At 50.7% G+C, this 13,934-nt stretch overlaps 1 protein-coding gene across 7 annotated transcripts in view; it reads right to left on the reverse strand.

Moving 5' to 3' along the window:
• The window catches only part of MED12 (mediator complex subunit 12), a 956,599-nt gene that overhangs the window by 38,110 nt on the left and 904,555 nt on the right, over nt 1-13,934 (reverse strand). For 4 of the 7 annotated variants that reach the window (XM_085608424.1, XM_085608423.1, XM_085608422.1 and 1 more), the window contains one exon: nt 13,284-13,496. In XM_085608424.1, the coding sequence (XP_085464550.1) occupies nt 13,284-13,496 (213 nt within the window). The remainder of the gene's footprint in view (nt 1-13,283; nt 13,497-13,934) is intronic. The other 3 variants (XM_085608427.1, XM_085608421.1, XM_085608425.1) reach the window with 3 other exon arrangements.

Raw genomic sequence — 13,934 nt, forward strand, 5'->3', positions numbered from 1 at the left:
TCGATTTCAATGGGAGCTGGCAAAGAAGTGCTGCTGCCGGTAAGATGTGAAGTGTCCGAAGATCCAAGCCTGGATCGAAGTCGAGAAGAACCTGAAAGCGGAGGGGACAGAGTCTGGGTCACAGAGAAGTCGAGAAGTCAATGCACTTGCAAAAGTGCACGGTGACAAGGAGCTCCGGTTCCACGCTACTCACGAGGGCTGTGGGTCTCAGCTTTGCTGGGGACTCTGGTCGGCCTCTGAGATGTCTAGAAATCCTCTTCCTGGGCTGCAATTACTTCGGAGTCCGGCGGGAGCTTCGTAGATGCAGACCGCCAAAATGCTTCGTTGGTGCCTGCCAAGCAGGGGAGTCACTCCTTGACCCCAAGGGAGATTTCTTCAGTCCTCTGGTCTTTAGTAGAGCGTCGAAGTTCCAGGATTCAGCTTCAGAGATTCGTCCAGGTATATCTAAAGTTCTGGTTACAGAGGTTCCTTACTTATACCTAAGGAAGGGGTTGGACTAACTCTGGGGACCCACCTATGGGAGGGTTTGGAAAGAGGGGTGGCTACACCCTTTTCCTTTGTCCAGTTTCGTGCCAGAGCAGGGGCTAGAAGTTCCTGAACCGGTTTGAGCTGGACTATGCACAGGGACACACACCAAATGTGCCCCCAGTGCAAGACTTCAAAGCACTCAGAGTCCTCCCACCCAGCCCCAATACACATAAGCCTGTCTGGGAGGTGGTTACACCTCCCTGTGACAGGAAACCTATTGTCCAGGCCTCCCCTGCTGGAGTTTCAGTCAGCAGCAGGAGGCCAAACCCGTGTCTGTGGCTGCAGCATCCATTTTGTGATGCCAGGGCTCAGTTAAGTTGGTACCGGGTATACCGGTGCGGTCATGTCTCTCCCTCTAGAAGGGTGGGATCATATTCTCACATCAAGAATTGATGTGGAGGTATGATTCCAAAGTGTTTGACACCAAGCACGACATATTTCCGTGCAGCCAGTCCAAAGTTAGCATTAACCGTTTTAGATATAATGCACTTAAGAGTATATGGTTAGGCTGCACCACTGACAACCAAGGAGAAGAGATTCCAAAGGCTGCAGAGGGGCTCAGCTCATGCCTGGGTACCCACTCACATATAACCAAGCACCTTGCCTTCAGGATTGATAAGGCCTGCCATAGGGGTGATAGATAGGTTACTATGTGCAGTGATAGGTGAGGTATAGTGAACCTATACCTCATTAAGGGGTGCATGCACCACCTTACCCAAGCTGCAGTAGCAGACCTGTGGTGTCATTTTGAAGGGCTTCCCCAGGGGTGGCGCAATACATGCTTCAGCCCCTGGTAGGCCTCTGGTGTACCTATGCCCTATATACTAGGGACTCATAAGGGTACCCCAAACTCCAATCTGGAGTGTACCTAAAGTACATGCAATCAATTTAGAGAGGAAGCAGTTCGGCCGGGGCCCTGAATAGCAGGGTCCCAGCCAGAGTAAAGTAAAAAAACAGTGAAACACCAGCAAAAAGTGGGGGTGACTATAAGAAGCAGATCCTACTCTCCTACAGAGGTGATGGCAACAAGAAAGGTAGTCTTCAGATAAGAAGCCTGAGAGGACAGTTGTGAAGAGGCTCAAAGGGACAGCACACAAGGTAAATCATGACAAGGTTCAAGTCCCACTGACGCATTATGAAAGGAGATGGAGGAATAAGGTGAATAACGACCTTAAAGAACCTGTTAACAGTAGGGGACATGAACAAAGAGGGCTGATCTGGTAGCCGAAAGAAAGTAGAAATGTCTGCCAAATAGCCTTTAAGAGTGCCCAGAGCAGAGCCCTGCTGGGCCAAAGAAAGAAGGAACAAAAGAACCTCAGAAAGAGGGGCAGAGAGCGGATCCACAGCCTTTACTGTGCACCATGCCACAAACTTGTTCCATCGACAGGTGTATACCGTCTTAGTGGAGGGACGCCTGGCTGATAAGATCAAAAGCTGTCAACTGTCGCCGCTCAAACTCCACGCAAGGAGGTGGAGGCGGGACAGGTTCAGGTGGAGGACCCTCGCCTGCTGTTGCGACAGAAGATCCACCTAAAGGGGCAGTCTGATTGGAGGATCTATAGCCAAGCTCAAGAGCTCAGTATACTAGACTCTTCGTGCCCAGTCTGGGGCCACAACAATGACTTGGGCCCGGTTGTGCATGATCTTATTCAGCACTTGAGGCAGAAGTGGTGCAAGTGGAAAGGCCTACAGGAAGCCGCAGCTCCACTCGTGACAAAAAGCATCGCCGAGCGAGAGCCGCCTTGGAAACTCCAACTCGCAAAACTGCTGACATTGCGCGTTCTCTTCGGTGGCAAACAGATCTAACCAAGGCTCGCCCCACTGCTAAAAAGAGACCTTGCACCACCTCTGAGTGAAGACGTCATTTCTGATTCACGAGGCACAGTTTGTCCGGTGTGGTGTTCAGAGAACCCGCCATGTTTTGAACCACCAGGGTCATGCATGCCCTGATGTTCCAGCCATGTCCAAAGGCGAAGAGCCTCTTGACAAAGGGTCCTAGACCCCACTCGCCCTGTTTGTTGCAGTACCACATGAGTGGTGTGGTCTGTGAACACCTGCACTGTCTTCCCCTTGAGGGATGGGAGGAATGCCTTCAGTGCCAGATGAATCGCCCAGAGCTCCAGATGGTTGATGTGGAGCCCAGACTCTGCCGGAGACCAGAGGCCTCTGATCTCCACCTCTCCCAGATGGCTGCCCCATCCCAGGAGTGTTGCATCGTGAGGTCTGGTTGGTGAAAGGAGAGTGATCTGCCTCTGACCCAATCCTGGTTCGTTAACCACCACTGCAGTTCCCTCAGAGATCTGGACGTAGTCAAAGTGATTCCCCTGAAGCTGCGCCCACTGGAACTTCAGGTCCCACTGCAGAGTCCACACATGCCATCTGGCATGATCCACCAACAGGATGCAGGAGGCCATGAGGCCCAGCAGCCTCGGGGTCATTCTCACCGGAATCTGGGATAGAAGCCAAAACATTGGTATCATAGCCCAGACTCGCTGTTCAGCAGGATAAGCCCGAAACAACACTGTGTCCAGAACAGCTCCGATTAAAAGGAGCAACTGAGAGGGAGTAAGGTGTGACTTTGGATGTTGATAGTGAACCCCAGTGAATGCAGGAGGACTGCCGTAGCCTGGAGGTGGGAGACGACAGCCTGGGGCGAGCCCGCCTTCAACAGCCAGTCGTCGAGATAGGGGAAGACTGGAACCCCTGATGGGGGCAGATGAGCTGCGAACACCGCCATCACTTTCTTGAACACCCGAGGGAGCACGGTGAACTGAAAATGCGCGTGGCCTACCGTGAAACATAGGTAGCGTCTGTGGGCTGGCAGGACGTGGATATTAAAATAGGCATCTTGCAAGTCCAGCGCCACCATCCAGTCTCCAGGGTCCTGAAGTCTAGGATAGGACGCAGGCCCTTGTACTTCTTGGGCACCAGAAAGTAGCAGGAATAGCAACCAAGACCTACTTCTGGCCTAGGGACCCTTTCGATAGCTCCGTTGGCCACGATAGTTGAAACTTCCTGGTGGAGAAGTGCCAAATGATCCTTTGACACGCGATCAAGACGGTGGCATGAAGGGAGGGGTTGTCTCAAAGGGGAAAGAGTAGCCCCTTCGGACTATCTGCAAAACCCACCTGTCTGATGTGATGGTTTGCCAGAGGGGGAGGTGATGGCGAATTCTGCCATCCACTGGCCGCTGATGGACCTGAAAGGTCAGACTAGGAGGGTTTTGAGGCTGTTGGTGAGGGTGGGAGGGTTTTGGATGGGGGGGGGGATTGGGAGGGTGCATAGGCCCACCACTGGCTCCCAGACCCGTGTCGCTGGGTCCCTCGCCCGCGGCCACGCACAGACTGGGCAGCTTGCCTGGACCGGTGGCTAGAATGGGCCGGATGTGGTGGGGTTCCCCTTCCGTAGCCACAAAAGGCAGACTGTGGTGGACGAGAAGTTGCTGCGAGGCCTAAGGATCTGGCAATAGCTTGAGAATCCTTAAAGTGCTTGAGCACTGAGTCTGCCTTGTTGCCAAAAAGGCGACGGCCATCAAAAGGCATGTCCAGCAGAGTTGCTTGAACATTATCCGAAAAGCCAGATGTATTCACCCATGCAAAACAACAGTTGATGGACTGAATGCAGAACAATGTCATACATTCACCCCAGTAGAGGGATCTGGGCCTAAATCCATCATTTTTTTGGTCACCATGCCATTCCAGTTTGAACCCAGCCTTATGCAAATCAGTCTTTACCCTGCGCCCAACGGGAACAGACCAGCCCGAACTGCCAAGCCAGGTCCTCCCTGGATTGGAAACAAGTATCCTATGACCGGTTTCGGGGTACACCCCTCATCAGCCAGGATAGCTTGATTACAGTGGCATGGAGAGCAGGGGACCCACGTCTGGGCATACCTGTCTCACTCGGGGTGACAAATGCAAAAATAGCAGTTGATGGACAGAATGCAGAACAATGTCATACATTCACCCCAGTACAGCGATCTGGGCCTGAATCAATAGTTTTTTGCTCACCATGCCATTCCAGTTTGAACACAGCCTTATGCAAATCAGGCTTGACCCTGCACCCAATGGGAACAGTCCTGCCCGAACTGCCAGGCCAGGCCCTCCCTGAATGTTTGCATTGTCCAGCATTCCATCCATCAATTGTCTCTTTTGCATATATCGCCCTAAGTTGGCAGGGTATGCCCAGACAGTGGTCCTGTGCTCACTACGCCACTGGATTCAAGCTAGTCTGGCGGATGAAGGGTGATGCCCTGAAACCGGTCCCAGGATGCTGGTTTCCAGTCCAGGGAGAACCTGGCATGGCAGTTCGGGCTGGACTGTTCCCACAAGGAGCAGGGTCAAGACTGATTTGCATATGGCTGGGTCCAAACTGGGGTGGTGTGGTGAGCAAAAGAATGATGGATTAAACCCAGATCCTTGTGATTGGGGGTGAATGTTTGCATTGTCTAGCATTCCGTCCATAAATCTTTCTTTTGCAGATGTCCTCACCCAGGCGTAGGGCCGAAGGGCTACCGACGTGGTAATCTTTCTACTCAGTAAGTCGGTGGTATCCAGCCCACAGCGAATCGTGAATTTTGCTGCATGTCTCCCATCTGCCACGGCTTGGAAGAGAACAGCCAGGCCCTCCTACGGGCACTGAGGCAGCACTTGCGCCACCGTATCCCAGATTGTATGGGAGTATCTGCCCAAGAGGCACGCAGTATACATGGACCTCTGTGCCAAACTGGAGGAAGAGAACATGCGCTTCCAAAGATGATCCAGCTTCTTGGATTCCCTGTCTGGGGGAGCAAAAGGGAATGCATCCTTGGAAGAAGAAGCTTGGACCACCATGCTCTCGGGTGAAGGGTGTTGGGTGAGGAAAATGGGATTGCTCTGAGCTGGGCGGTGGCGGCAGGCAATCGTCCGTTCCACAGGAGCCCCTGTGTTCGGCTTGGACTAAGTTCCCAGAGGGATGTTCGTAAGGCTTCATTGAAGGGCAAGAGGGGTCTGAGGAAGTTGTTGCAGGTTGAAGCACCTCTGTCAGGAGATTAGTCCCGACTGCCACTGAATGGAGCTCCAGGCCCGAGGCCTCGGCTGCCCTACGCATCACCACAGCATAGGACGCTCCCTCCTCCGTAGCCACGGTAGGGGGAGAAAGCGTGCCAAGGTCTGGAGAAGTGTCCAGACCACTGGCGTCACCCAAGTCCTCTCTTCAGTCCTGTTCTTCCAGCTGGTCTGCCAAAGGGTCCAGCGACCCTTCCATAGTCCTCATCACCACCTTCAGGGCGGGAGAGAAAACCTGGGATGAACAAGGGAAAAAAAGTACCCTCCGGCGTCTGATCCAATGTCGGTCTAGCTCTGGGTCCATCTCGGGGAGGAAGATAGGGATGGCATGGAGTCATCGGCGCGGGATCGGGGGAGGAAGTTGTAAATCCAGCAGCACGACTGATGACTACCACAAAGGAAGTACTCTCTTATGTGGATAGCACAAGGAGGGGAAAGCCACTCTATATCAGAATAAGTATGGAGCCCACTGGCCTTTTTTAAATCCATATACAAGGGGTAATCATCATAATGTGGAGATAAACCATCCTCATCATCTCCAAGTGGTGACAAACTATGGTCAGAGTCTGAACCGAAAAGCTAGTGGAGCAGCTGAGGAAGTCTCAGTGGTAAAGGATGGGTTCTGTCTGAATCAGATTGTACAGGAACCGGTTGTGCTGGATTGGAGTCAGTGTGAGCTCGGTTGGGGTCGATGTGGATTCGGCACAGGGTCGGACATGGAGATCAGCATAGGATTGAGAGCAAGATCAGTGGCACCGGACACCCCTGTGACTTCTCATTAGCTAGAGAGTGGGGGGATGCGGTTGTGTCCTGCTTCACCTTCTTGAGTTCCCGTTTCGATTTGGACTTTGACTTAGCTCAACCACGAAGAGGACTCTGTCGCAGCATCAGCCTCTACAGCGGTAACATGTGCATGCTCTACTTAGAGAGGGGCTTATATGGCTTCTTTCAATGTTCTGTAATGTACAGCTTCGCATCATGTTCCTGAAACCCATTGTGGGTGCATGAGGGCACATTCCTGTCATGACTGATTTGTGCCCCAGGGCCAAACATGAATCAATCAATCTGGATTTGTATAGACTGGCAAATCACCTGTGAGGGTATCCAGGCACTAAGAGCACTGCTGCAGGGAGGGTTCAATTAAACAGCTAGATCTTGAGTTCCTTACTGAATCCCGGCAGAGAGGATGAGGTCCGGAGATAAAATGGGAGCCTGTTCCAGGACTTCGCGTCTAGGTAGAAGGAGCAGCATACACTGTTGCTGCATGGGGTGTGAGCGAGGAGGGGGGAGGCAAACAGTAGGTGTCTGGAAAGAAGGTGGAACTTCAGGCTGTAGTTGAGTTATGCTGTTCCTTGGTTGATCACCATCTCAAACGGATATCTCTTCTGAATGGGGAGCCAGTGGAGCTTCTTGAGGTGGGGAGTGATGTCGGTCCGCTTGGGGAGGTCAAGGATGAGCCTGGCTGCTAAATTCTGTATGGTCTGCAGTCTCTTGAGGAGGTGCGAGGAGGTTCCAATGTAGAGTGCGTTGCCCTAGTCTATTCAGCTGGTTTGAAGGGTTTGGGTCACAATCTGTCTGATGTCAAAGGGGAGCCACTTGAAGATCTTAAAGAGCATGCAAAAGGTGATGAAGTAAGCGGATGAAACTGCGTTGATCTGTCTTTTCATAATGAGCTTACTGTCCAGAAGGATGCTATGGTTGAGGGCATGGTCAGTCGGAGTGGGTGAGGGTCCTAGTTCGGCGGGTGGGTGGGGGGGAGGCCATCAGGAGTCGTTCTACAGGGAGGTGTTCTCGAAGATCAGCGCTTCTGTCTGGTTTGTGTTGAGTTGAACCATCTTGTGCAGTCTGTCCCCAACATGTGTTTAGGGCAGCGGCAGCATGGATTTAACCCTGTAGTTGTGGCTGAGGACATGCTTCCCTTGAACATTAGAAATTGTCTAAAACTTGTCACCAACAAAAAAAGGTGAGTGGAGCTTCCTATCGATGTTCAAAGGCATGTAAAGAAGGGAACTGACATTGGTGTGCAGGGGTGGGGTTTATAGGCAGCTCCGTCCCGTCACTTCCAGGTCAAAACAAGACCAAGGTGGAACCACACTTTGCCACCTACCACAGTGCAGGAGCACTGCTGTGAAAAGTTCTCGGTACTACAGATGAGAAATCGCCAGTTAGAAGTGTCCAACAGAACCAGTCTATCCTGGTAATAATTCTGAAGGGTGGAAGAACTGATAGGTCCTCAATCTCTCAGACTCTGCGAGCAGAAGTAATAATTAGCCCCAAAATCTTTTTAACAGTAAGGAGTTGAACCAGATAACTGTTCGTCAGTTAAAGAAGAGAGAAGAGATGCCATCAAAAAAGATATGACAAGGTTCAAATCTTACTGATGAACAATAAACAAAGTGATAAACCCACCCTCTTGAGAACATCACTGGTGATCTATATAGGGTGGGTTTGCCATGCAAACACATGAAAGCAGACCGGTTGCCCGAAAGCCCTTAACTTTAGCCACCACCAAGCCCACCTGAGAGTGGGACAATGCAAACTTGAAGTCATTGGAAAGCTGCTGTTTAAAAGGATTGATGCCATCTGTGCGAAAGTGCCATCTTTCTTGCATGGTATGCCCCCACTTTTTGCTGAATTGCTGATGTACTTTGAGTGTGCCCTGGGCTCCTGCCAATCAGGTGCCCAGGGCCTGTGTTCCTTCCCTAAAACTGCATGAAGCCTAAACCCAATTGGCATCTCTGGCCACATGTCAGCCCCTGGTAAATGGTACCCTAGGTACCCAGGGCCCTGTGACCAGAGAAGACCCCTAAGGGCTGCAGCACTTATTGTGCCACCCTTAGAGGCCCTGTACCCTGACACACACACACTGCCTTTGCAGGCTCAGTGTCTTGGTGCAGAACAAAACAGAGAGTCGACATGGCACAAATCCCTGTGTGCCATGCCCACAACACACACTGCCCTGGCATACCTCAGTCACCCCTCTAGATGGGTGCCCTATGCCAGTGGTGTGGGTACAGGTGCATGAGCCCTGTACCCCTACAGTACCCAGGTCAATTCCTGGGCACTGTAAGTGCAGTGCCGCCATTAAGAGTAAATGGTGCTGAGAGGTCGTCATCACGAACTCCACAGTACCGTGATGGCTGCACTGAAGACTGAGAAGTTTGATATCAAACTTCTCAGCCCAATATACTCACACTGATGCCAGTGTGGGATTTAATGTAAAGTGCACGACAGAGGGCATCTTAGAGATGCCCCCTGAACCTGACCAACAACCAGCGTCCTGACTGAGAGGCTGCCTAGGCTGCCACACAGCAGACATGTTGCTAGACCCCTGGGTAGAGAGCTATCCACTCTCGTGGGTCTGCAACAATGCACCTCCTGGGCGAGGTGCTAGGTCTCCTCCCCAGGATGGGCAGGGGAAGCATCAAAGGCATGCCGCCTTTGTGAGCTTCTCCAGGCCACTTGCTGTACTCAGCAACTGGCCCCTACCGGTTCTGACCCCCACTCTGGCGGGAAGATCGGCGAGAAAAACCTAAGTGAGGAAAGGGGGAGTGCCAGCCTCTGCCAACCCCACCCCTCAGGTGGGGGAGGCGAGGTGAAGCACAACTCCGGGCTCTCGCCATCTTGAGGATGGGGAGCCCAACCCAATCAGGACTAGGCTCCTGCCCCCCTCCCACTGGAGAGTGGCAGGATAGGGGGTGTACCCACCCCAGGGAAGGGACCCATTGGTCCCTGACTTCTACCTACCTGTAATGCCCCTAAATTTAGTATTTAGGGGCACCCTGAACCTTCCTTCTTCAGATCCCGAATCCGAAACAAGAAAGAAGAACAAAAAGAAAGAAGACCTGCCTTGCAGCTGCTAACAAGAGGACGACACCAACTGACTTGGCCCCAGCCCTACAGGCCTGTCGATCCTCGAACCTGCTCCTGCTAAAACCCGGCGTATCCAGTGGTCAGCAACCTCAAAAACCCCGGAGGATCGGACTGCCTTGCTCATCTACAAAGACTGGGACTCCCACGAGCAGTGGTTCTGCTCAAAGCAAGTAACAAACCCCTGGTGCCAACCAGGAAACACGACTCCTGCACACTGCACCCGCCAAGCCCGGCCTGTGCCTGAGTGGAGAAAGACCCCAAGGACGTCCCCCCGGCGACTGTGACCAAGAATCCAGCACCCAAGGACCCACCTCGACGCTCCTGATGACACCTGCAGTCTCAGAACCAGGGACCCCTCCAACCACGACCAGCAGAGCTTAAGATGTTCCGACGCGAAAAGACACGCCTGCACCCGGCGCCCTGCGGTCCCCTGTGCCCAGCTCCTGGGTGCCTACCTAACCTGCAGCTTCCCAACTTACCTCTCGAAGTGGTGATCGCACCTGAAGAATCTTCGTCCCAGAGCTTGCAGCCTTTGTTCGTCTTGTAGCTTCTCCATTGAAATCCATTGAGCGCCCGACGGCTCAAAAGCACCCTGCACCCAGCCGCCCGAGTGCAACATCTATCCTAATCTACTTCCCCACTTGCCCTGAGTAAGTGACCAGGAGCCCAGCTCCTACAGCCGCGTGGCCTGCCTGCTAGCAGCCACCAACCAAAGGCCCCCTGCCCATCATAGGCTAACATTGGGCCTAATTCTCTCTGCACCCGGCTGCCCCTGTGCCGCTGAGGGTGTAACAACTGTACCTACCAGACCCTGGGAGACCCCTGAGTCTATGCCCAGAGCCTTAACTCTGCAAGTCGAGTACTTACCTAAATGCCGATAACTCACTTTTCCTCCATAGGGTAACATTAACTGGTTTCACTTGGAAATTCTTCCAAGTGTCGAGTTTTGAATCTTTAAAATATTCACTAAAAATCAGCCGATAAACGAAAACAAAATTACTCACCTATTATCAGGAGAGAGCCCAGTGCTGGATCTTGGTGCCCAGCACTGAACCTGAAAAGTAATTACAACCGTACTTACCGATAACTTGATTTTCCTCCATAGGATAACATTGCCTGGTTTCTGCCAGAAATTATTCTGAGTGTCGATTTTTCAAGTTTACAAATATTCCTTAAATATCGCCTGTGTAACAAAAACTATTTCTTACAACTGTTTACAGGAAATGCACCAGGGTTTAATCCAGGATCCAACCGTGAGTAAGAAAATCACACGTAAAGTAACTGAAATTGCATTTACTTAAAAAGTCCCATTGAGCTCAATGCAACAACTGTAACTAATGGATTCAAAAGTCTATTGCCTATTGAAAGTATTTAACTAAAGCATCTCATTCGGAGAAAGTATATTTTTATACCTACTTGTGGTTCTAAAATAAAACTATATATTTTTATATATAAACCATTGGCCTAGAGTTCACTTCTTGAGTGTGTGAGACCATTTGCCCACTTGAGTGTGTACAACAAATGCTTTACACTGTCCTCTGATACTGCCTTACTGCTCGACCACGTTACCACTTTAGAGAGTGAGGTTATATCTAACGCTATCCTCTGCCAAACCTCTGGGGACTGTGGACTCTGTGCACCCTGAACTTTACTTTGGTGCAGTAAATATAGAGCCACTTTCTTACACCATCAAACTGACATCAATATATGAACACGGAGCAGAGGCCTGTATTGATTTAGTAGCAGACTACCTGCTAACCAAGATGATGTCTGCAACCTCATCGTGAAGCCAAAGGGACTCTCGCTGGCACGGCTGAACCTCTGTGTGAGCACAGGTTCGGTGTGCATGGAAGAGGTGGCTGTATGGTGAGAACGAACATACTGGGGTCAGGTCCGGATCCCAGATACTACATATAGTCATCGTGGGAGTTTGAAAGGGACATCATTGTGCTATCCAGCCTGCAAGGCTGGCAACCTGAACTCTTTTGAGGAGATATTTGACCTAGTTGATGTTGAATAGTTAAGGAATTTGTCAGGGAGACACAAATGAAGCTCTCCAGATTGTCTCAATGAGGTGTTAAAAATAGGAACAGATGCCAAAGTACTGGTTAGCATCTAATACAGCCTGGTGACACCAAATCCAGAGGGGGTATCACAAATGGAGCAGCAAGGCACCATTCTCAAGTGCTGAGGAGTCACTTGATCAGAAAAAGCTTTCCAGACCAATCTGAAGCTTGGAAGGCGTATCCACAAGGTTACAAAAGTGTGGGAAAATGCATCTATCAGAAGCCCTATCCCCCAAGTGCCTCTGGGGTTAAGACTCATGAACATGGCCATTGAATCTTCAAACTGATGGTGTGGGAGTTCCCACCGCCAGAAGAACCAGGGGCAGTTGGGCTCCTAACAGGTGCCAGGGTATCTTTCCAGGAAAGACAAGGCCCTGGGGACACTTGATGAGGGTTTGGAGCTGTACTTAAAAAGGTGGGCACCTCAAAAGCAGTCCTTCTGTGGCAGTGAATGTCAGGTCTAGGACTTTCTATCGACAATACAAAAAAGCGTGCAGGTCCTCAGTTGTCCCCACTGAGGCAATTTGTTTGCACTCACTATGTGCATCTGTTTTTCAACACTTTTGTGCCACGCGTTTTTGACATCATGGATGCAGTTTACTAATGAAGTACCAAATGCTCCACATATCTCGAGACAGCGATTGAGATACAACCTAGACTTGAGGGGACGACACAGCATCACTTTGGTTAGGTTATGTTTGTAAAAGTAGGCCACTAAACACTTTAGGGAACAATGTGCAACATGTGAATTTAAAGCTTTGAGCATTTTACGGGGTTATTGGCATGTCCCCCTATAAACTCTTATTAAAGCAGATCAATGACTCGGAGAATACTTCCTGGGCCTAATATGTTCTTGTGAAAACACCCTGAAATTTCAAGAGGCATTGGACCCAAAAGTGTCCTGCAAAAAGAAGTCTAGCCTTCGAAATACTTTGGAAAAGGAATAATACACGTGCCTTGAAAAAAATACAGTCCTTAAAGTCCTGCTGCACAGAAAAACAAATCTTATGTAGAACAGCGAGAAATACTCAAGCTAGTATAGAGCCTCCGGCCACACTCCAATCGTCCTGGCTGTAGACCAGACACAGGCGGGTTATTCAGGCATGCAACATGGGTATGTGACAAGCTGGCATACCATTCCAGTTTCATTCTCATTCCGCCCAAGAGCAGAGCAAGACATGCACTGTAGAAATCAAGGGCCTGGAGCTGAGGATGTAGGAGTATAAATATTTGAGACATATCCGATACAAGAGGCAGCATGTCTGCTAATTGGGCACTCCCCATATCTCTTCAGACTGACTTTACAGTCTCAGGGGGGTGGTGGTATTGAGGTCCAGAGTCTGAAACAGTCTTCAAATAGAGGTAACAGAAAATGGCACGGAGGCAGACTGACACTTTCATTCTTAGGCACCAGTCAAAGATTACAATCTTCCCTTTTGGCCAGGCAGGGTAACCAGACAGGGCTCTACCACAGCAGGCCACAAAACAATCGATGCATATAGAAACATGTTTCCATGAAGAAACAAGGGCTTGAAAAGTGTTTCTAAAACTTGCAGATCAGATCTGCCCAGTGGGCAATGTCTCATTTGACATTTAATGCCCTCTTTCGAGCTATTCACCAAGAAACAACAAAGTCTTCCATTAAAAGGGAAGAAGAGAAACTCTCTCAACTATAAAACACCTCCCTCCTCTGAAGGAGGAAGCATGAGTGGGGGAATATGACCGACTGAGGAGGATGTCCAGAGCCTGGTGAGTCTGGCTACACACTTACCATGGGCTGCTGAGGGGGAAGGGTCTGCATCCCCAGCCCAGAAGGCTGACCCTGAGCTTGAGGCACTGTTGTCACCTGCTGTGCTTGTTGCTGCTGCGCCTGTTGTTGTTGCTGCTGCTGCTGCTGCGCTTGTTGTTGCTGCTGCGCTTGTTGTTGCTGCTGCGCTTGTTGTTGCTGCTGCGCTTGTTGTTGTTGTTGTTGCTGCTGCTGCTGCTAATAAAATTAAATGAGGAAATAAGTTATCTCCAAAGTAATAAGTCATCTAAAAACACAAACCCCATTTCTTTCCATGCAAATAACATTGTTACTCCAGAGCCATATTAATGGAGAGAATGCCAGTGAGCGAGAGATTGATGCTAGAGGGCCTGCGTCCAAGGCCTCTCACTATATGCAGACGTCATGTACGTTATTGTCATTGCTGCCTAGGATGGCATCCATGATACTGGGAGGAAGGGTGCCTTACTGAACACAGTGCAGAACTAATGACGCTAATAGCTCCACCAATGGATTCCCAACTGCACCGATCTTCTGGCACCCCTCAAGAAGGCCCCTGGCGAGCAACAAACTCAGCACCGTCTTCCACCACAAGGTCAGATACACGACAGCTTCGACACCCAAGACCCTCCCACCATGCCCGACACCACTGCACGC

This window comes from Triturus cristatus, chromosome 5_2, assembly GCF_964204655.1.
Source record: "Triturus cristatus chromosome 5_2, aTriCri1.1, whole genome shotgun sequence".
In the NCBI taxonomy this organism is placed as follows: Eukaryota; Metazoa; Chordata; class Amphibia; order Caudata; family Salamandridae; genus Triturus; species Triturus cristatus.